This window comes from Apodemus sylvaticus, chromosome 3, assembly GCF_947179515.1.
Source record: "Apodemus sylvaticus chromosome 3, mApoSyl1.1, whole genome shotgun sequence".
In the NCBI taxonomy this organism is placed as follows: domain Eukaryota; kingdom Metazoa; phylum Chordata; class Mammalia; order Rodentia; family Muridae; genus Apodemus; species Apodemus sylvaticus.
In genome coordinates, this window is record NC_067474.1 from 143675742 (window position 1) to 143698580 (window position 22839).

General features: G+C 56.4%; 1 protein-coding gene across 4 annotated transcripts in view; it reads left to right on the plus strand.

The window, feature by feature from the left end:
• Adgrb2 (adhesion G protein-coupled receptor B2) overlaps positions 1-22839 on the plus strand; it is a 38086-nt gene that overhangs the window by 14274 nt on the left and 973 nt on the right. The window contains exons 3-29 of one of the 4 annotated variants that reach the window (XM_052177495.1): positions 6106-6189; positions 6477-6641; positions 7821-7985; positions 8632-8796; positions 8879-9046; positions 9136-9237; positions 9386-9492; positions 10388-10582; positions 10658-10726; positions 10819-10927; positions 11227-11563; positions 12270-12375; positions 12560-12603; positions 12833-12959; positions 13280-13383; positions 13478-13580; positions 14477-14627; positions 14805-14874; positions 15292-15358; positions 15521-15606; positions 15904-16002; positions 18057-18228; positions 18492-18587; positions 18869-18908; positions 19608-20227; positions 22392-22427; positions 22737-22835. In XM_052177495.1, the coding sequence (XP_052033455.1) occupies positions 6106-6189; positions 6477-6641; positions 7821-7985; positions 8632-8796; positions 8879-9046; positions 9136-9237; positions 9386-9492; positions 10388-10582; positions 10658-10726; positions 10819-10927; positions 11227-11563; positions 12270-12375; positions 12560-12603; positions 12833-12959; positions 13280-13383; positions 13478-13580; positions 14477-14627; positions 14805-14874; positions 15292-15358; positions 15521-15606; positions 15904-16002; positions 18057-18228; positions 18492-18587; positions 18869-18908; positions 19608-20227; positions 22392-22427; positions 22737-22835 (3686 nt within the window). The remainder of the gene's footprint in view (positions 1-6105; positions 6190-6476; positions 6642-7820; positions 7986-8631; positions 8797-8878; positions 9047-9135; positions 9238-9385; positions 9493-10387; positions 10583-10657; positions 10727-10818; positions 10928-11226; positions 11564-12269; positions 12376-12559; positions 12604-12832; positions 12960-13279; positions 13384-13477; positions 13581-14476; positions 14628-14804; positions 14875-15291; positions 15359-15520; positions 15607-15903; positions 16003-18056; positions 18229-18491; positions 18588-18868; positions 18909-19607; positions 20228-22391; positions 22428-22736; positions 22836-22839) is intronic. The other 3 variants (XM_052177496.1, XM_052177493.1, XM_052177494.1) reach the window with 3 other exon arrangements.

Sequence of the window (22839 nt, forward strand, 5' to 3'; positions counted from 1 at the left end):
GTGGAGCCTCTGCCTCTGGAGCCAAGGTGAACCGAGGGTAGCCTCTGGTGGCTGGGGTGGAGGGACCCTGGGATGATCTGGCCTGTTTCCTTATTTCCCTATTAGTGGATGATTTCCTTGCACCTGGCTACTTAATCTAGACTTTCTGTGTGCCACAGGACACGGAGGACTGGTGGTGTCATGGGAGCTGTGGGAACAGGAGATGACAGCTAGTGTAAAATTTGATCTAAGAACGAGGCCACAGAGAGGGGGGGGTCATCACTCTCAAATTCCCATGTAGCCAGTCTAGGAGGGCATCTTGGAAGAGGTCACTTTTATTGTGTACTAGGTAGACTGAGGCAAAGGGAAGGGTGGTCTGCAAGGAGGGAACAGAAAACATGGACTAAAATACCTGTGTGATTGAGTGATGGGGGGGGGTACAGTCTCCCTTTTTCATCGTGCTCTAGACAGACCATAGCTCTAATTCCCACTATGGAGACATGGGGTAGGCATTATCCTTGAGGGCCAGTTAAAGACTTTGAAGCTCAGTGCAGTTCAGGTTCCTTGGCTGAGAGCATATAGCAAGATGGTGGCAGAGCTGCAAGTCACACCCATTGCTGGCTCAGCTCCAGAACCATCCGGACAGTCTTGCTGTATGTTTGACTGCTGATGGGAAGGTGAGAGCTGGTCTGGACAGTGCAGTTATGATATGTGTGTGTGTGTGTGTGTGTTTCTATGTGCATGTGTGTATGTATGTGTGCACATGTGCGTGTGTGCGTGTGTGTGTTTCTATGTGCATGTGTGTGTGCGTGCGTGCGTGTGTGTGTGCGTGTGTGTGTGTTTGTATGTGTATTTCTATGTGCATGTGTGTGTGCGTGTGTGCATGTGTGTGTGCGTGTGTGTGTTTCTATGTGCATGTGTGTGTGTGCGTGCGTGCGTGTGTGTGTGTGTGTGTGTGTGTGTGTTTGTATGTGTATTTCTATGTGCATGTGTGTATGTATGTGTGCACGCACATGTGCAGGGTCACTGGAGGCCAGGGAGGACAGAGGCCCGAATGGTGGCAGGGGCAGTGTTGGGAGGGAAGGCAGAACAATTAGACAGCATGTTCTGAGTAACAGGTAACGACCAGGGTTTGTGGGAGGCCCCGTGGGCGTTAGTAAGAGACATTTAGGAAGGTTCTGGCTAAGCCCCATTCTGTCAGAGTAATGCAGTTCTGTAGAGGAAATCTGAGTGAGGCAGGGCGAACTGACTCCGAGGGGACTGAGGTACTGGCGAGTGATGATGCTGAGCTTCTGGAGCTATTTAATAAATGAAATTTTAAGCCAGGTGGTGGCGCACACCTGTAATCCCAGCCCTTTGGGAGGCAGAGGCAGGCGGATTTCTGAGTTCGAGGCCAGCCTGGTCTACAGAGTAAGTTCCAGGACAGCCAGGGCTATATAGAAAAACCCTGTCTCGAAAAAAAAAAAAAAGATATTTTAGGGCTGGGGAGATGGCCCAGTGGGGAACTTGTTTGCCACCTGAGTTCTGATCCCCAGAACCTGTGTGGAAGCCAGACATGGTGGTACACACCTATAATCCCTGTGATCTTGCATCAAGGGAGGTGGACTAGAAGACTGCAGAAGCTTGCTGGCCAGCTAGCCTGGCCTTGCGACATGCACAGACCTGCACTCACACATGTCAACATGCATACACACACGTGCATACTCATACTTCCGTAGGCAGGACACTTGGGGATTACAGGGGACACTTTACTCCCTTCCTGGGTCCTCCTTGTCCTCTTGGAAGCCATCTGCCCCAGCCTCAGCATAGGCTGCCTTCTTCGGGGCAGCACATGCATGCTGAATACATGTTCCTGGCAGTAAGTGCCAGGTGGTTTTCTCCGTCTCGTCCCCTTCAGGGACAACTGGCTTTCACAAGCGGGGTGAACTGCTGCTTACTCCTGAGGGAGGCAGGGTGAGGTGTCGGTGGGGGAGGCTGCCGGGGTGGGTCCAGCTGTGCAGCTACAGGTTTGCTTCTGCACCTGTCCCAGTTCAGGAGACTGAGGGGGGGGGACCCCACAAAGCCAGGCTTGGGAAATCTTCTGATTAGTTATACTTTGGGGCCAGCCCACATATGGCTTGGTTAGAGGATGTGAGGTCTCCAGGGAGCAAGGCAAGCCCACAACACGCACACACAGGTCAGATGGTCTCTGACACGCCCCGAGTTGTGGTTTACTGCATGCTGTGCTGGGAGGAGGGTGCCCTCCAGACTGAGGGGTGCGCACACGGTCTCATCAGAGCTGCACCTAGAGCATGCACTGCACTTAGGAACCGTCGCTCAGCGTCTCCAGAATGTGGACTATGATTGATGCTGGGCTTAAGGGTGGGGCTGGTATTCTGGAGGCTTCGTGTGTGTGTGTGTGTGTGTGTGTGTGTGTGTGTGTGTGTGTGTGTGTGTGTGTGTGTGTGTACTATATACAGCTTCAAAGGGGAGAGGCCAGCATTACAGCTAGAAGGTAGAACCAGGACTTGAGACATATCATAGTATCTAAGAGCGCTGACTACTCTTCCAGAAGACCCGGGTTTATTTCCTAGCACCCACGTGGCCACTCACAGTTGTCTCAAACTCCAGTATCAGGGGACCTGACAACCTTGTCTGGCCTTCAAGGGCACTGCATGCATATAGTGTACAGACATATATACAAGCAAAACACCCACATTCATAAAAACAAATAACTAAAGAGAAGGAAATGGATTTATCTATAATGAAAGAGACAATAGGAAAGAGGGCAGCTCCTGCCTAGAAATGGCCAATCAGATGAGAGGTTATTGGAGATGGAGGTTTTAAGAAAGAATGGGAGTTTTCTAGGTAAAGGAGGTGAGGACCCAAGAGGAGAGGTTTGCGATGATGTGTTGGATAGGGTCTGACGTGAAACTGTTCAGGAGATCACAGGCAGGGAGGGTCTGGGCAGGATGATGGGAGGGCTGGCTCGACGGATTTATTAAGCTGTAGAAGGGACAGGCTGGTGGATTGTCAGGGGAGGCACCCGAGGAACCCCTTTAGAAAGGCAGGAAGGAGGCCGCAGTCAGGAAAGATCCACGGGCCAACGATGTTGACGGTCAACTGAGAGATGAGACCTGCAACGTGTCCCCAGGATTTAGCAGCAGAGAGAGCCCATGGCTTTGTCAAGACCAGTTTCAGGAGAAAGATGGGGGCAGCCGCGAGACTGCAGTGGATCAACGGGGGAGGTGACATTCCAGCCAGGAAGTGAGTGGCAGGTGAGAAAGCGGGAGTGTCAGCTGGGGACCACTCAGTGGCATTGAATGGAAGCCAAGAGCAACAGCTGGAGGAGGGTGTGTGTGGCGGGGGTGGGGGGCAACAGCTGGAGGAGGGTGTGTGTGGCAGGGGTGGGGTGGGGTGGGGGGCATGGAGAGCACTCTAGAACAGAGGCAGCCTGGGTCAGTCACTTGCTACAAGGAGAGGCCGCTGAGGGAATGCTCACAGAAAGGCGACAGGATGGATGGGGCCTTCTAGGAAAATGGACGAGGGGTGGCCTCAAGTCAGGGCTTGAGAGAAGGAGGCCCTAGCTTCTCCCATTGCTGGAGAGGAGACTTCAGCTAAAGGAGTGGGTGAGCCCGGCTTGAGGGAGCAGGTGAGAGCCACCAGGCCCACAAAGGTCTCTGAGAGGCATGGATGCCGCCGCCACAGAGCCCCCAGCCTGTCACAGGGCCAGCTGGCTTCGCTCTAGGGCCTTCAGCAGCCTGGGAGTGGGTGTGGAGAAAGTGGCTGTCACACGGCTGGGATGGCTGAGCAGGCGTGACAGAAGAGGAGCTGGGGAAAGGGGGCTGAAGAGCGGCTGGCCCTGCTCCAGCATCTCCGAAGACTGCTAGAGACCGCATCTTAGTTGGTGTTTCTATTGTGTGGTAAGACCTCATGGCCGAAATCAACTCGAGGAGTAAAGGGGTGACTTCATCTTACAGTTTGTCCATCGACCAAGGAAGCCAGGAACTGAAGGCAGGAACGGATGCACAGGTCATGGAGAAGCAGTGCTTACTGGGGTGCGCCCACTCCTGGCTGCTCATCCTGCCTGCTCTCCCCTCCCCTCTCTTCTCCTCCCTTCCCCTTCCCTCCCCTCCTTCCCTTGTTTCTTCCTTCCCCTCTCCCTCCCTTCCCCTCTCCCCCCCTTTCCCTCTTCCTTCCTTTCTTTTCTTTTTTTCTCTTTCTTTCTTTCTTTCTTTCTTTCTTCCTTTCTTTCTTTCTTTCTTTCTTTCTTTCTTTCTTTCTCTTTCCTTCTCTGTCTCTGTCTCTATCTGTCTCTGTCTCTCTGTCTCTCTGTCTCTCTGTCTCTCTCTCTCTGAGATAGGGTCTCTCTGCATATCCCTGGCTGTCCTGGAACTCATTATGTAGACCAGATTGTCCTAGAACTCATAGAGATCTTCCTGCCTCTGTCTCCCAAGTGCTGGGATTAAAGGCATGCTCAGTTCAGCCTGCTTTCTTATACAACCAGATCACCCACAGTGGGCAGGGCCTTCCCATATCAATTATTAATGAAAAAAAAAAAAGCACCATAGACTTGCCTACGGGCCTATCTGATGAAGGCATTTTCTCAGTTAAGATTTTTCTCTTTTATATCTGGGAGGTTTATGTTGAGTTGATCAAAACCAACCAGCTTGGGCTGAGAGTCCTCTGAGGACTCGAGGAAGCATGGAGGCTGAAGGTTGGTGGGAGAGGAGACAGTTCACATAATTCCTGTGTCCAGGCTTCTGACGTCATGTGGAAATCACAGGAAGTGGCGCAGGCCCTGAAGCTGATGGGGATGGCAAGCCCTGGATACTGTGCTGGGGGCAGTTCAAACCTGGGACTCTGGAGTTGGCTACTGGCCTGGTTGGCAGCTTTCCTCAGGTGCAGAGGCTTGACTGAGTAGCAGTGTGTGTGTGTGTGTGTGTGTGTGTGTGTGTGTGTGTGTGTGAAGGAACACAGCCCTCTGCAGCCCCAACTTGGTGCTGACCCAGCTTTTTGAGCCAGAGGAGAGAGATCTAGGGGAGAAGGAGCCCCGCCCTTAAATGCTCTGCCATTCAATCGCCCAGTGGCCCCACTATGGGCGTGGCCTTCTTCCCTGTGCTTTCTTGCTGCCCCTCACCTCAGTCTGAGGCTGTTAGCTTTGCCTTTACTGTAACAAAGGCCTGAGAGATCGGCTTATAAAGAAAAAAGGTTATGCACTTAACTCTGTGGGAAGGGTTATTTCGGCTCACAGCTTGGAGGTCTCAGTCTGCCTTCTGGTTGTTCCTGTTGGAGAGCACAGCAGTGTGAAATATATATCAGGAAACCATCTCCTCTAGGAATGTAAAGGGACAAAGTCTGCGTATCCTCTCTCTGTCTCCAGTAACCACAAGACCTACTAAGCTCTAACCAATAGTGCCACCTCCCAGTAGGGCTGAACTGAGGACAAAACCTTAAACCCACAGGTCTTTGGAGGGCCTCGCAGCTGTAGGAAGTTCTGTCTGCAGCAGGGCAGGCTCAAGCTTCCAGGGTCAGTGCAGGGAGGGTCTGCTGGGTGTAGGAGTCTGAGCTCCCCTCCCCTGGGGCTTGGACCAAGCTAGGGCCTTTATATCATGGTCTGTTACTGTTTTACGTTGACCCTCAAGACTGTGGTTCACCCCATGCAAGTCATGACGCAAGAGCAGGTCTGAGGTAGTCAGGCTTTTTTGCGTATCATTTAGGAGGAGGAACAGCCTAGCTGCAGGCTCGATGGGCTGCATGCTTCTGGATAAGTTGTTTTTCTGGTCCTCAGTTTTCCACCTTAACAGAGATGACAGCCAGTGAGGGGTTAAAGGTGATAGGTGTTAGGCACAGCTTGGGATCGTATGGACACCAGAGCGCAATACGTTGACCATTGCCCTCCAGTCCATCTGGCTGAGGCAAGAGGTAGACAAGGTGGCTATGAGTTCCGGATGGCCTTCTGAGCCTCAGTTTCCTTATCTGTGAAAGGGTGGTGGTGGGGCAGGAGGCAGAACACGATGCTGTCTCTGCATCGCCCACAGTTGGTTCCAGGCTCTCAGGCCAAGGAGCAGAGGCTGCCCTCTGTACCGCTGTGGCAGCAATCAGCGGGCTTTTGCTAAGCCCCTTGCCACCACCTCCGTGTTCCAGGTGAGGAGCCGGAAGAGGAACCGAAGGTGAAAACCCAGTGGCCAAGGTCTGCAGATGAGCCTGGGCTATACATGGCGCAGACAGGTAACTCGGGCCCGCCTCTCTTCCTCTGTGGCGGGGGCCCGACTGTGGCGTCCGGTGGCATGTGTGCTGGTGTGTGCCTGTCTGTGTCTATGTCCTGGAACTCAGTTATGTTACTACGTGAGGCCTGTGGGCAGGGATGGGTGGCCTTTTAAAGAGCCTGCCACTTGGGGTTAGGGTAGGAGGGTCCCTTTGATGCCCACCCCACCCCCCATCTTTCTGGTCCTTCCATGCTCCCATGCAACTCTCTGGGAGGTGTCCCTTGCCGCGACGCTGTCCCTCTCTCGTAGGCGACCCAGCAGCTGAGGAGTGGTCCCCGTGGAGCGTGTGTTCCCTGACGTGTGGGCAGGGTCTGCAGGTGCGGACCCGCTCCTGCGTGTCCTCCCCCTATGGGACCCTGTGCAGCGGGCCCCTTCGGGAGACCCGGCCTTGCAACAATTCAGCCACCTGCCCAGGTAGGCGTCCTTCTTCCTACCCTATCTGTCAGCAGAGTCAGGTCCTCTCTGACATCACACAGCTTCCCTCTCCAGCTGACTGGTGACCCCATTCCTTACCTTCTACAAACTAGCCTGTCCTCCATATTATATCTTACCCAGGCACTGTGCCAGCCTGGCATGAATCACTTGGGGTTACGATAGAATCCGAACATATATCTGGGGCCCACTTTGGGCACGTCACATCCTGATGCCTCCATCTTGGCAGTCAAGGCTGTTCTCTGCACATTGCCCCCTCCCCTTCCCTGAGTTCTGGCCTCACCAGCACCTCTTGCAGCACCCCAGCTCTGGGCGTTTGCTTGGTCGTGCCCCTCCCCCCCCACCCGGCTAAAGTATCCACCCTGCCCTTAGATCTAAGATGTACACCACTCTATTTTAAAACGACACCCTCCCTTCTGGTCCCCACTTTGCTCTGGGCTCCCCCTTTCACTCCCTTGGGTGCCTCTGATAGACCATCATGCTTAAAGCAGTTGAGCAGGCAGGAACTGCATGTAGGTGCTGAGGAAATGCATGCGTCTGCCTGGGTCAGTTGGTGACTGAGAGACAGGCCAGTGTCAACCAGTTCTGCTCATTGCTCCCCTGGGGTGAAGTGCTGGCAGCAGATTTAGATTGGGGCCTACTGGGGGGAGGCCCTCAGAGCTTGGGGGCATAGCAGGAGTTTGTGGAGCTCAGGGACAAGGCTGCGTTCCCTCTTGTGAGTTCATTGTGTCTGTCAGCGTCCATGTAGAGGTTCGTGTCTGTCTGTGTGTCTAAGCGATTGGAGCTGGGAGGGGGCACCTCTGTTGCCCCAGGCTTGCCCTGTTGAATTCAGGCCCTGGCCTGAGGGTGGGAAGGGAAGAGAGGGATGGATCTTGGATCCTTTCTGTGCCCTTCAGGAAAGGAAGACCATTGGCTCCCCCAGGCTGGTCCTGATCACCCTATCTGGGTGTCCACAGAACCTGTCCTGTGTGATTTGGGACCACATTCCCACAAAGGATGACTATCCTGGGACCCTAAACCTTCTCGCCCTGGAAACAGAACCCAGGGCGGAGCCAATAAGGAGTGGTCGTAACATTGCGGAACTCCTGATTGGTGGGCGGATCGCTGGCTGTGGGCGGAGCCGAGGTGCCGCCCAGCCACCGGCCACGTGCTTCCTTACAGTGCACGGCGTGTGGGAGGAGTGGGGGTCCTGGAGCCTGTGCTCCCGCAGCTGCGGGCGGGGGTCTCGGAGCCGGATGCGGACCTGCGTGCCCCCCCAGCACGGCGGCAAGGCCTGCGAGGGTCCCGAGCTGCAGACTAAACTCTGCAGTATGGCCGCCTGCCCGGGTCAGTAGCGCCAAGGGGCTTCTAATCAGGCGCTGCCCAGCCGGGTGGGGGGATCGGAAGACCTAGGGGAGGCAGTCAGGTTCAGTGCCCAGTCCTTGGAGGGGTGGGTCCCTATAGCTTTGACCACGCATGGGGAGACTGGAGAAGTACAGCTGCCAGCAACTAATGGGAGGTGAAACCCAGCCCTGACTTGGAGTTGGTACACTGTGACCCCATCAGAAGGGACCAGCTTTCCAGTGCCCATTCCTCCCATGCCCTCAGCTGCCCTTGCTGTAAATAGCACTTTGGTGTCCGTGGCACCATGGACACAAAGCTGGGCTTAGTGTAGGCAAAGATCAAAAGGTGCCATTACAACCTACATCCTCACACAAGAAAACCTCACCGCTGGGGCTTGCCCTTGGTGCTGTGTGGAGAGGTATCATGTATTCCTGGAGCTGATGAGGGGCAGGCAGAGAGAGGTCCAGTCACCACCCACTCTCTCCAGACCCTTTCATAGGCCCAGTTCAGATGGTCTGGCCTGGCGCAGGTCTGAGCAGCCAGCAGGCTCTGCCTTCTCCCTGAGGAACTTTCCCCCATATGCCTCCCCCCCCACTAGCCCACCCACGTTCTGCTCAACGGCCACCCCCGCTTGTGTCTCCCCATGCAGTGGAAGGCCAGTGGCTAGAATGGGGTCCCTGGGGCCCATGCTCGTCATCTTGTGCCAATGGGACCCAGCAGCGCAGCCGGAAGTGCAGCGTGGCGGGTCCAGCCTGGGCCACGTGCGCAGGTGCCCTCACCGATACCCGTGAGTGCAGCAATCTCGATTGTCCCGGTGAGTGCTTTGTGTAAGGGCAGTAGGCGGCAGCCCTGGCATGGAGACAGGCATGGCCTCTCACACTTCTCTTCTCTCGTAGCCGCTGATGGCAAGTGGGGCCCGTGGAACGCATGGAGCCTGTGCTCCAAGACATGTGACACGGGCTGGCAGCGCCGCTTCCGCATGTGCCAGGCTTCTGCCACGCAGGGCTACCCTTGCGAGGGCACAGGGGAGGAGGTGAAACCCTGCAGTGAGAAGAGGTGTCCAGGTACTGCTTATACAACCCCGGGGGGTGGGGCACGTGTACGAGCCCAGCCGAGCCCCACCCACACCCCGCCTGGCCTGTGGCCCCCACAGCCTTCCATGAGATGTGCAGGGACGAGTACGTGATGCTGATGACCTGGAAGAGGGCCGCAGCTGGCGAGATCATTTACAACAAGTGTCCCCCTAATGCCTCGGGTAAGGGCAAGTAGCTGTCCCCGCAGACCCTTGCCCCACCATCCCTGCTGCCCACCTCTGGGCCCAAGCCCTGGGCTGCATCCCGAGATGTGGAGGGGTAGTTGGCCAGAGCTCCGCCCTAATGCCTGTCACTGTCTTATCTCTGCAGGTTCCGCTAGCCGCCGCTGTCTCCTCAGTGCCCAGGGTGTGGCATACTGGGGACTGCCCAGCTTCGCTCGTTGCATATCCCATGAATACCGCTACCTTTACCTGTCAGTGAGTGTGCATGGTTGTGTTGGCGGTGGGGGGGGGGATATGATGTCTCCCAAGCCCTGGCAGGAGCTTAAGTCTCATTCATTTCCTCATGCCTTGGTATAAGCCGTGTGTGTCTCCTTGGTCTGGCAAACTCCTACTCCTATGTCAGGGCCTCTTAGGTATCTCCCTCTATATCTGGTACGTGCCTCTGTGTTCCCACAGCCCCCCATCCTGAGCTTCTTAGACATGGAGAGTTACGAATTCATGGAAGCTGGGCATGGGCATAGACCTTTAAGCCAGCACTGGAGGGGCAGAGGCAGCCTCTGAGTTCGAGACCAGCCTGGTCTGCATAACAAACTTCAGGACTCTCGGCTACATAGAGAGACCCTGTCTCAAGAAACCAAAACGTGAACAAAGAATGCATTTAAGTGTGTTCTGTAACACTGGGAGCTCTTTGAGGGCAAGGACAACGTTGAAGTTATCTTCGTGTCCCTAGTTCCCAGCCCAGGGCTTGTGTGGGGGCAAGGATGGTGTCAACAAACGTGGCCCATGGGTACTTGCTTTTGACCAAATTGGGTATTGATGTTGTGTTTGCACCAAAAGCTTGCATTTGAGAGATCGTGTGTGTGTGTGTGTGTGTGTGTGTGTGTGTTGCTTCAGAATGTTCAAGGCCACTTAGGGACAGGGAAGTGCACAGTCCCCAGATCAGTATATTATTCTGCATTTGGACATCTGAGTCCCTTCTGTCCCCAAGATCACCTCTGCCTCCTTCTCAGCCTGTGTCCCTGGGAGCCTCTCTTTGATCGTGTGTGCCCTCTCTCTTCCTGCATACACCTAGCGGGCAGAAGGGAGGCCAGGCCAAGGGCTGCTCCCAGTTTCCGATGCTACAATGACGGGGCACGCGTGTCACCCACAGCTTCGGGAACACCTGGCTAAGGGCCAGCGCATGCTGGCAGGTGAGGGCATGTCACAGGTGGTGCGGAGCCTGCAGGAGCTCCTGGCACGGCGCACTTACTACAGCGGAGACCTACTCTTCTCTGTGGACATCCTAAGGAACGTCACTGACACCTTCAAGAGGGCCACCTATGTCCCTTCTGCTGATGATGTGCAGGTACTGCTCCCCAGCGGCAGGGTCTGTGGGGCAGCAGGTTGGTTCGCACCTCCTGACCCATCCCTCTCTCCCCAGCGTTTCTTCCAGGTGGTGAGCTTCATGGTGGACTCAGAAAACAAGGACAAATGGGATGATGCTCAGCAGGTGAGGGGCTCAGCCTTTAGCGGTCCGCTCTCAGGACCCGCCACTCTGGCCTGGCTCCCACCCTCCCACCCCCACACCTTCTCTGCTCCTAGGTGTCACCTGGCTCCGTGCACCTGCTGCGTGTTGTGGAAGACTTCATTCACCTCGTGGGCGATGCTCTCAAGGCCTTCCAGAGCTCTCTCATTGTCACGGACAACCTGGGTAAAAGGATGCAGGCGGGGGAGGGGGTGCTGGGTACGGTTAGAACCTTAGCACCCTACTTCCCTGGGCGAGGGATAGTGCTGAGGGGTGCTTCTGGTTTGCTCTTTCATTTACAAGCTTTGTCCTTCCCTCCTTTCAACCCCGTGCTTCTGTCTTCCTGTGTGCCTTCCTCCGCCGTCCCTGTGTCCATGCACCTCGCTTCGGTGTTGCTTCCAACGTCCGTGCGTCTTCCCTGGTGTGCATCCCCCGCTGCGCCCGTCTGTCTTTGACACGCCCTGCCCACCCTCGCTCTGCTGTAGTGATCAGCATTCAGAGAGAGCCTATCTCGGCGGTGTCCAGTGACATCACATTTCCCATGCGGGGCCGCAGGGGCATGAAGGACTGGGTGCGACACTCGGAGGACCGCCTCTTCCTACCCAAGGAGGTGCTCAGCCTGTCCTCCCCAGGGAAGCCAGCCACTCCGGGGACAGCCACAGCAGGCAGCCTGGGCAGGGGGCGGGGCCCAGGAACAGTGCCTCCTGGCCCAGGCCACGCCCACCAGCGCCTTCTCCCGGCTGACCCCGAGGAGTCCTCCTCCTACTTTGTGATCGGTGCTGTGCTCTACCGCACCCTTGGCCTCATCCTGCCGCCGCCCAGGTGAGTCCACCAGAGAGCAGCTCCTCCTGCAGCCGGAGGCCCCTTGCCTGGCTGTGGACATAGTCACTTCTCAGAAATATTAAAGACAAGCATGAGGACCCCAGGACCGATGTCAGCAGTTCTCGACCTTCCTAATGCTACAGCGACCCTTTAATACAGTTTCTGCAGTGACCACCCCCCCCCCACGCCCAACCATAAAACCCTTTTTAGTTGCTACTTTAGAACTGTAATCTTGCATGGTTATGAATCATAATGTAAACATCTGTGTTTTCCCGTGGCCTTTAGGGGTCGCGACCCACAGGTTGAGACCCATGGACCTGTACACACCAGGCTGTCATGCTTGCAGTGTGTTTGCATTTTTGCTGCTGGGAAGGCGAATGAAGCAGCTCCCTGGAGCTTCCAAGCTAGTCAGCCTAGCCGGCTTTGAAAGTTGTAGACCATTAAGATAGCGCCTTAGAAAGCCGGACAGCGCCTAAGGAACTGAGCACACATGAACACACATGTACTTACATATATACACGTGTGCGTGCATACACAGATCCACAAATCCAATTCACCGAGTCAGTTCCCAGAGGCTGTGCTGGACCCCATAGAGTGCTGTGCCCACCCGTGGGCCTTGGCCCTGGCAGTCCCAGTTATAACAGATTAAAGTTTCTAAGTCTGGGCACTTGCTGGTAGGAGCTAACCTCAGTATTTGTCTCCCCAGGCCTCCACTTGCTGTCACCTCCCGGGTGATGACAGTGACTGTGCGTCCCCCCACCCAGCCTCCAGCTGAGCCCCTCATTACAGTGGAACTCTCATACATCATCAACGTGAGTGAGGGCCCGGATGGGGACCCTAGCTGTCCGCCCACACAGGGCCTGAGGCCTGTCTCAGGGAGGTGGTCTGTGCTGGACGGTGGGCCTGACCTGTGTGGGAGCCGCTGTGGTGGGCTCGAGGACAGCCAGGGACAGTATGCCACTCACCCGAGACTGCATGCATTTTTGTGCTTTCCAGGGCACCACCGATCCCCACTGCGCCAGCTGGGACTACTCGAGAGCGTGAGTTGGGGCAACCCTAGACCCTCTCATCAGAAATGGTCATCCATGTAGAAGATCAAAGGGTTCCTTGGTGCCATCCTTGGTCTGAGGGATCAAGAGCACATCTTGGGGCTCCCTGCTGGTTTCTCATGACATAGCCTTGCCCCAGAGTTTCACGTGACTGGGCAGTAGTCAGCTTTGGGGCTACAGAGCTGGGCCCTGAGTTCATGCCACCTTTCCCTCCTCTAAGAGATGCCAGCTCAGGGGACTGGAACACTGAGAACTGCCAGACCCTGGAGACCCAGGCGGCTCACACCCGCTGCCAGTGCCAGCACCTGTCAACCTTTGCGGTCCTGGCCCAGCCACCCAAGGACCTGGTGAGTGGGAGAAAGGCTCCTGGGCTGCTCAAGGTGACCCCACATGCGGCCCTGTAGAGATGTACTTGTGGGCCTGCCCACGGGAAGGGGGGCTGCTGCTGTTTATAGTCATGACACCTGCTTGGGAGTATGTGGCAGTGGGTGAGTGAGCGTGTGTGCACATGTGTGCATCTGGTTGTGTTTGACAGAGTGTGGGTGAATGAGCGTAAATACATCTGTGCGCATGTGCCCTTCTGCACGTGAGGAGCATGCCTGCTTGCGTCAGACAGGGAGTCTGGGTGCCCGACCTTTGCCCTCTCCCAGCAAGCCATCTCCCACAGAGCCTGGAGCTGGCAGGTGCTCCCTCTGTCCCCCTGGTGATCGGCTGTGCGGTGTCCTGCATGGCTCTACTCACACTGCTTGCCATCTACGCAGCCTTCTGGAGGTAAGTCGGATGTGGAGCAGGATGGGAGGTGGCCAGCTCTCCAGGGTTGGGCAGGCGGCCAATGCCTCTGCCTCTGCCCACTGTGCCCTGGCAGGTTTATAAAATCAGAACGCTCCATCATCTTGCTGAACTTCTGCCTGTCCATCCTGGCTTCCAACATCCTGATCCTCGTGGGCCAGTCCCGGGTGCTGAGCAAGGCAGGTGCAGGCTCCTGGGGTGTGTGTGGGAAGGGGTGTAAAGGGAAGAGGAGGGGGAGGAGTGAGGGGAGGAGGAGGAAGGGGGGGTGCCTGCAAATGAGGGGCAGTGGTTGTTATTTTTAATGATTTTTCTTTTCATTTTATGTGCATTGGTGTTTCGCCTGCATGCATGTCTGTCTGAGGGACTCAGATCCCCTGGAACTGGAGTTGCAGACAGTTGTGGGCTGCCATGGGTGCTGGGAATTAAACCTGAGTCCTCTAGAAGAGCAGCCAGTGCTCTTAATCACTGTGCCATCCTGAGAGTGAATGTTTGTATGATGCACACTCAGACCCTCTGGTGGAGAAGGAGAGTGTGAAGTCAGGTGCAGGCATACTTGAAGGTGTTGCTGTGTGTGTGTGTGTGTGTGCTGAGTAATGAGTGTTTGTGTACATCAGTTAATGTGTACGTGAGTGCCTGGGCGCATGTGTGTTGGGCGGGAGGCTTCGGAAGCCACCTCTTGTCTACGAGTCCTCCATCTGCCTGTGATGCTCCGTATGACTGTCCCTCCTACCCCGCTTGGCCTTCTCTGCACAGTTTGAGCACTGTGGGAGCCAGGTGTGGGGTTCTGCTCGGCCATGACGTGGCAAGTGCTCCTGTCTGTGCGTGGGTGGCCTGCCTGCCCGCCTCCCCGGATGCCTAGTGCTGTGTGCATGTCACCAGGCCTGTGTCGTGCCGTGTGTGGGTGCGGGAAGGCGGGGGTGCCTGGCAGGGCTCTGGTGGGGGAGGGGAGCTCAGGTAGGCGGCTGGGCTGGCCGTGCAGTACCTAGCTGCTGGCCTAGCAGTCAGTGTGGGAAGCTGACAGCTCCCACCCTGGCCACTGCTCAGGGCCACTCCCTCCCATTACCTCTCCCTGCAGGGCGTGTGCACCATGACGGCTGCCTTCCTACACTTCTTCTTTCTGTCCTCCTTTTGCTGGGTGCTTACAGAGGCCTGGCAATCCTATCTGGCTGTCATCGGGCGGATGCGCACCCGCCTGGTTCGCAAGCGCTTCCTCTGCCTGGGCTGGGGTGAGCAAGGCCGGTGCCGGAACTCTGCTGTTGGCCTGGAGTGCAGGGAAAAAGCCAGGGCTGTGCTGCCTGGACTCTGGCCCAGCTCTCTGGGGAGGGGGGTCAGTTGGGTTGGAGGATGATAGGGAGGTGTCACCTGAGCACCTGCAGCCTTCTCACCTGTAATCCTGTCTCCAGGTCTACCTGCCCTGGTGGTGGCTGTGTCTGTTGGCTTTACTCGCACCAAAGGATACGGTACATCCAGCTAGTACGTGCGACTCCAGCGCTGAGGGTGGGGGTGGAGGGGTCTGTGGGTCTCCTGGGGGAACTGGACTGGGCATTAGGTCTTCTCAGACTGAGGTCTTCACCTATACTTATTGAAGATCTCTGGGTAAACTTCCTTCGCACTGAGCCTCAGTTTCCCTGGGGAAAGGACATGTTGGGATTGGGTCATTTCTAAGCACCACTGCACTTAGGGAGTCAGTCTACTTGTATTTCTGTGGGGGCCCGATGTGGGTCTCTGTGGAAGAGGAGACAGGCTTAATCAAGACACGGCTGTGGTTCTCCACACCTGGAGGCTTAGTGTCTGTCTATTGGTGAGGTGGGCACGACTGGCCGGGGTCTGCGGATGCAGGGGGGAAGGGCTTGCTGGGAATCTGATTTCTTCTTTTCTTCCCTCCCCCAGCTGCTGGCTGTCCCTAGAGGGTGGCCTACTCTACGCTTTTGTGGGTCCAGCAGCAGTCATTGTCCTGGTATGTGCATGCCTCTGTCAGTATCTGGGGAGGGATGTGGCCCCAGAAGGTCATCGTTTCCTTTTGCCTTGTCCCTGACCTCTAGCTCCTACCTGGGGGTGTCCTTGTCCCGAGGGCACCTGGTGACCCTGTCTTTCCCACCCGGCCCCACCGGGCCCACAGGTGAACATGCTCATCGGAATCATCGTCTTCAACAAGCTCATGGCTCGAGATGGCGTCTCAGACAAATCTAAGAAGCAGAGGGCTGGGTAAGGGGAGGGTCTCTGTAGCTCCTCCTTCTTGGGCAGTGTGCAGGGAGGGGGAGCCGAGTACACCTCGGAGACTCAGGGCTTGCTGATGCCAACCCAGGCTCCCCAACCTTGGGACATCAAGGGTGCAGGCAAGGTGGGCACCCGGAGTGCTCATGGCAGACCCTCGCCCACCCTAACCCAGCTCTCTCTCTCTCATCTGCCCTCCCCTCCTACCCTTCTCGGGGCTCATTCTGCCCCATCTCCCGGCTTCCCATGTGTTTGCCCCTTCTCCCGTGTCTGTGCCGCCCCCCCGAGGTCGGAGCGGTGCCCCTGGGCCAGCCTGCTCCTCCCCTGCTCAGCGTGTGGAGCGGTCCCCAGCCCCCTGCTCAGCTCAGCCTCGGCCAGGAATGCCATGTTAGTTGTGCCCCCTGGGGGACGGTGGGGGCGGGCAGGGGCTAGGGAATGGGAGGGCAGTGCCCATGGTGGGGGCTGGGAGGGATGTCAGCCTTGGAGAGCCTGCCCTGCTCCTGCCCCCCAACTGCTCTATGCTCCCTGGAGCTCAGGGATGAGTTACCTGAGGACAATGGGACCCCTCCCTCCATAGGGTGTGGTGGTGCCCTGCTCACCCTGCCCTCTGACCCCTGCCCCTGCTCTGGCTGAATTTTCTACACAGGCACAGCTGCAGACCCCTCCTCTAACCACCAGCCTCAAGGCCCTGAGAATCGTAGGCCCTTAGAATTTTTTGAGCTATTAAAACCTTCCAATTAGAATGGAAGAATCTTAGACTGAGACAATCAGACACTTAAGAATGTTAGAATGACTGAAACACACTTATCTGCCATAGAATCTGACTTGAATTTCAGAGGCCTTGGACCTCACAATCACAGGCAGAATCATGGAGGGAGACAATTATTTCTTCAAGGCACCCCAACCTAGCAGCTAAGAATTTTAAAACCTCAGCTCTGCAAGATTACAAAGGCCTTGGCCCAACCCTCCTACCTACTGGGGCTGGAAGTCTGCCTGAGTCACCCCGACCAGACCAGTGAGGGCACAGCTTTGTCACATTCCCCAGGGGGCCTGTGGAGGCGTCTGGTGCCATCACTGTGGAGCTCCGAGATGCTCAAGGAGCTGTGGGCTTCCTCTGCTTTGGGCTACCACAGCCCTATGCCCAGTCTGCTGAGCTAGCAGATCAAAGGGTGGGCCTTAGCGTCGGCCGCCAAGCTGGATTTTTGTCCCAGATCTCCTCTCCTGGTCCAGCTGGGCGCACTCCAGTCTCATCTGTCAATTGGGATACTAGTCCCCAGGCCTGTTTGTTGGAGTTGTTTTGATCACAATTTGAAATAATCTATGTAAAGTGTTCAGTGGAGGGCCTGGCAGAGAATTGCTAGTTAATCAATGGCAGCTCTTATTACTGTGATTAGAGCATTTCTGGTTCTTGGCTCCGCCTCCAGGGCTTGACAGACACTGTGCCTCCTCCATCCCAACCTTGCCTGGCTCAACAGCCCTGAACCTCTCTTCACAGGACAGGTCTTGGCCCCCTGCCCGCCCATCTTTCTGCCTCAGCCTTTGGCTGTCTCTGCAGAATGGTGTCACCCCGCTCTGTCTGGAGCTGTGCCTGACTCTCCACTGGGGGGTGCTGGGGTGGGGTAGAGTGGGCTGGGTGTGGCTCCTTGCCGGATAGGACAAGGCAGCTCCTTCTATCTCCTGTTCCTCGTGGGCTGCAGTAGTTGCTGGGATGGAGACCAGTTTGCTGGCCACTGCCTGCCTTTTTTCTCCACAAGGAGGCCAGGGATGCATGGGTTTGGTTCTGACCCCAGCTGTGACCCCTTTGCTCTGGGTTCTGAGCAACCACCAGGAGCCAGCGGTTCCTCCATGCCTCCACCTGGCTGGGCGTGGCCCCATCTTCTCTGCAAGGATTTGTGCTGTGGTGTTCTCCACATGCTCCGCCTGTTCAGTCTTCCCGTCTGGGGCGTCTGTCTGTCTGTCTGTCTGTCTGTCTTATACTCCTCTTACTGTGGCGGTCATCTTTCTTTGGTCTTCTGTTCCTTCTCTCCCCAGCCTACTGTCTTGGAATCTCTGGAGATATGGCTCTGAACTTGGTCTTTTTCCAAAGCTTCCAAGGTGCAAGTTGGGCCTGGTGTTCCCCGTGTTTGCTGCTGTCCGCCCTTTGCTTCCTCCTGTTTCCACCCTCATCTCTGCTTCCCAGTATCACCTCTGTGCGCGCTGAGTCCCACTGTGTCTGTGTGTCCGTCCCTCCTCCCTCTCATGGCCCCTGCTCTGGCCCTGTCGTTCTGTCTTTGTCCTCTGTTTCTCCTCCAGTTCCTTGGCCCTTCTCTGCTTGGAAACACTCCTGAGGTCCTGGAGTTTGGGGCCCTGCCCAGTCCCCAAGCTGAGTGGAGGCCCAGGCCCCCACTATCCTGTCCTGTAGAGTGTCACGCTGACAGATTTCCTGCTGCTGTCCCTCTCAGGGCTTCGCTCTGGAGTTCCTGCGTGGTCCTGCCTCTCCTGGCGCTCACCTGGATGTCTGCTGTCCTGGCCATGACAGATCGCCGCTCCGTCCTCTTCCAGGCGCTCTTTGCCGTTTTCAACTCCGCACAAGGCTTTGTCATCACCGCTGTGCACTGCTTCTTGCGCCGAGAGGTGGCTGGGCTCTTCTTGTTTGCCACCCTCACCCCATGCTGGGCTCTGGCTTCTTCCCACTGTGTGGTCCAGGGTGACCAGGGTGCTTCAGACCCTTGGCGAGGGCATTTACAGCTCAGGCGACCCCGAAGGCCCTTCAGCTCCTCCCTGACATCCCAGCCTCTCCCTGCCTCTCCTTCTACCTCCAGTCTGGGCTCCTGGGGGTGGGAAACCTTGCCCACTACTGTGGAGCTCCAGGCTCAGCAGGTATTTCCTGCCCCTAGGTCCAGGACGTGGTTAAGTGCCAGATGGGTGTGTGTCGGGCTGATGAGAGTGAAGACTCCCCAGACTCGTGCAAGAATGGGCAGCTGCAGATCCTGGTGAGTGAGGAGGCCTGAGCAGATCCCCCTTACCTAAGCTCCAGACCTTCCCCATCCCGTCTGAGACAGAGACTGGGTTTAAGTCACGCGCAGCTGCTGACTGCAGAGAGGCTCTGCGCAAAGGCTCGCCCCGTTCAGTTTCCTCCCTACAGTTTGAGGCTATGTTGGGTGGACCCTCAGGTGGGAGGACTGAGGAGCTAGGGAGGGAAAGCCTGAACCTTTCCCTCCCTGACACATCTCTCCTCCCTTTGCCAACCTGCTCTCTCCCTCTTGACCTATAGTCAGACTTTGAAAAGGACGTGGATCTGGCTTGTCAGACAGGTGAGTCTGGTGGACCGATTTAAGAAGCCATAGGTGTGAGGGAGACAGGTGCCCCCCCCCCCCACGCTGTCATAGCGGCCCTGATGGGGACCAGATTGCTAGTGCCCTGTTTTGACATTAGTCAGGAACAGGTTAGATTTACATCTGGGAAGGCCAATTACCACTTGCCTCTGGGCAAAAATCCCCTCTCTAAGCCTCAGCTACCCACAATTAAGGAGAAAATAGCCTCCTCTCAGGTCAGGTGGGAAGCCCAGGGCCTACATGAGTTAGGGGGCCTGGAGTTTACAGTAGGGGCCTCAGCATGTGTTGGCCGCTGCATTATTCCATCGGTCCAGTTGCTTTCACTGGCATCTCCTGCCGTCTTTTCTCTAAGATATATACTTCCCTAGGGAATAGAGAGGAGGAAGGCCTTCCTTCCACAGTCTTGGGACTGTGGGAAAGAAGTTAGGACGCGAACCAGGGCACTCATGGGAGCTCAGCTTTGGCTGTCCTGCTCTGCACCCCTCGGGCCCGCCCGTGAGCCAGTTGTCTTCCTGGTCCCTCTGGTATATGGGAGAATACCAACCACCTCCCCAGAACTCAGTTTCCCTCACTGCCCAAGCTCAGAAGCTTAGGCCCCAGCCCAACTTGGACAGGAGGGTCTCACCACAGGGTCTCCCTTCCGTGGGGCTTACCTCTGCCTCCCACTTCTGTCCCCAGTTCTGTTCAAGGAGGTCAACACTTGCAACCCGTCCACCATTACCGGCACTCTGTCCCGCCTGTCTCTGGATGAGGACGAGGAGCCCAAGTCCTGTCTTGTGGGCCCCGAGGGTGGCCTCAGCTTCTCACCACTGCCTGGGAACATCCTGGTACCCATGGCAGCCTCACCAGGTCTAGGGGAGCCACCACCACCCCAGGAGACCAACCCTGTGTACATGTGTGGGGAGGGTGGCCTGCGGCAGTTGGACCTTACATGGCTACGGCCCAGTGAACCGGGCTCTGAGGGGGACTACATGGTGCTGCCCCGGCGGACTTTGAGCCTGCAGCCTGGCGGTGGGGGTGCAGGGGGTGAGGAGGCCCCAAGGGCACGGCCTGAGGGGACCCCCCGGCGGGCTGCCAAGACGATGGCCCACACTGAAGGCTACCCCAGCTTCCTGTCTGTGGAGCACTCTGGTCTAGGGCTGGGCCCTGCCTATGGGTCTCTCCAGAACCCATACGGGATGACCTTCCAACCGCCACCACCGACACCCAGCACCCGCCAAGTACCAGAGCCAGGAGAACGTAGCCGGACCATGCCCCGTACAGTGCCTGGTTCCACCATGAAGCTGGGCTCCCTTGAGGTGAGGGGCTATGGAAAGTAGGGAGGGTTGTCTCCCTTCTGTGCGCCTGAGATCGTGTCTAAGTCATGGGCTGCGGCCAGGAAGGGACAGCACTCAGCGTCCCCCAGAGCAGTGCTGGGGGCTCACAGCAGTGTGTATCAAGTCCTTCTACTGGGGCTCACAGAGCTCAGCTCCCAGGAAACTCTGGATTGTCTGCACTTCAGATGGGTGGAGCTTCATGAATCCATTCACTTAGCGCTCTGGTACCCACTCTGGGGTGACTGGTCAGGATGAGTCCTCCATTACTACAGCCGTGGCTCAGGTGCCCAATCGGTAAGGAAGAGCCTGAGCCTGGGCCTCTGCAGCGTGTGGGTCTGAGTCAGGTCTGGACTTGCTGACCGGCAGTGAGATGCTGACCACACTGCTCCGTCTCTCTGAGTCTCTGCTTCCTCGTGTGTAAGTGGGGAGAGCCTGCAGAACGGGATGATGGAAGCCTTGATTGCTGTGTGGAATAAGTAGACGACAGTACAGGAAATTGGAAGATGCTGTTATCACAGAAACTGGCTCAGGGTGCTGCCCTTGGCCTCTGATGGGAAAATGGAAGTCCCTTTGTTTCCTCTGCCCTGCCCCTTGCAGATCATCCCTGGGGACACATAGATTCGTAGAAGCCCAAAGAAAAACTCCAGGGTATTGTAGAACTCTAACTGGAGGGATGAGGGGGGTGTGGCTAAGGAAAGAGGTTAGAGTCCCAGCTTCTACTCAATTAGCTGCTTGTGTCTAGCCTGGAAAAGTTGCTCTCTGTCCTCTGCACAAAGACAATTAAGTTAGCAGCTAGAGAGGTCACAGAGTTTAGCTTTGTGCCTAAAATGTTCCTCGAACATTTGGTGCCTGCTCCTGCCACAGATGGCAACGAATCAGGAAGGCGTTCACAAAGACAGAAAAGACGACAGAGACAGAGATGGCGTCAGAGATGGGGAGGTAGTGTGTTTAGCATCAGGGTAGGGTTTGTTCTGTGGCACCTGCCTGTGGTTGGACTGCTGGGGAGGGGCCGGTGCTTGGCTTCTTGTGTGGGAGGTAGGAATAAATGGCAGAGACCTGGGGGGTCTAGGACAGTGTCTAGAATAGTATAGGCCCAGTGGAGGCACAGGTGTGGGTCTGCTGAGCCCCTGAGCATTATGGGTAAGGATGGCCGCTCTGTTGCCTGCAGAAATAGGGACGAAGCAATGGATGGCAAAGCTTAGTGATGGGTGGGAGGGCGGCTGGAGGCAGAACAGGCTGGAGGCAGGAGGAGAACCGAGGGAGTGGACTCAGGTGGAGCCTTACAGAATATACCTCATGCTCTCCACATCACCTCTGAGGTCCTGGGGCCAAGTGCCAAGTCCCTTTCCCTGGGTCTCAGTTCCCCCACCTAACAGGGACTGGTGGCCCTGGTCTCGTGAGTTCTCTTCATGCCACCAGCATTCTAAGACTGAAGTCTCCTTGAGTGGCACAGGATGTCACTAAGCTTGTTGGGGCCTTGAAGGTGACCTTGGCCAGGCAAGGGTCAGAAGAGCACAGGAAACAGGGATTTAAAAGAGGCCAGGTGGGGGCACATGGGCTGGGCAGGAAAAGCCCAAAACTCAAGCCAGGCGGTGGTGGCGCACACCTGTAATCCCAACACTTGGGAGGCAGAGGCAGGTGGATTTCTGAGTTTGAGGCCAGCCTGGTCTACAGAGTGAGTTCCAGGACAGCCAGGGCTAAACAGAGAAACCCTGTCTCGAAAAAAACAAAAACAGACAAACCAAAAAGAAGAAGAAGAAAAGAGAAAAAAAAGAAAAGGAAAGCCCAAAATCCTCTTTGCAGGACAAGTGCAGGATTCCAGGGAGATGGGGTGGGGCGGGGTGGGGGTGGGGAGCATGGGACAGGAGAGAACGCTAGAATCCAGGACACAGAATACGCATGGGCTGTATGATCCTACAGGGTGGTAACCCCGCCTTGTCACAGCTGACCCGTGTCTGCATCCATGTGTGTGCTCCCAGGGGCACATCTCGCCACATATATGCATGGCAGACCTCAGTTATTATGCTGTGACCCCAAGGGCTAGCGACTCCAGGGTCTGGGAGGGGGGGCAGCTGCCATAGAGTCCTGGGTCCCCAAGGCTGCCCGCGAAAGGCTCCTCTCTCATGGTCTGCTTGTTACTCCGTAGCGAAAGAAGCTTCGGTATTCAGACTTGGACTTCGAGGTGAGTGCGGGTGCTGGAAGGGGGTGTGTTCTAGAAGGTCTATCCTAAAGTTACTCCAAGCCCCTTTGCCAAGCCCAGTCTTGGGACACCAGGCCTCTGGATTCCTTGAGATCTTCCCCCACTGTCTTGCTCACACCCATTACTCTGAGGCAGAAATGGGGGTGGGGTGTGAGGGAGATGGAGACAGAGAGAGGGGAGGGGGGGAGGCTAGCCCAGGAGAGCAGGGAAGTCCTAGCCTTGCCCCAGTGGGGCCAACAGGTACAGGGCAGAGGGCAGGCAGCATTCCCCTGACACCCAAGTGGCCCCTAGAAGGTGATGCACACCCGGAAACGGCACTCGGAACTCTACCACGAACTCAACCAGAAGTTCCACACTTTCGACCGCTACCGGAGCCAGTCTTCAGCCAAGGTGA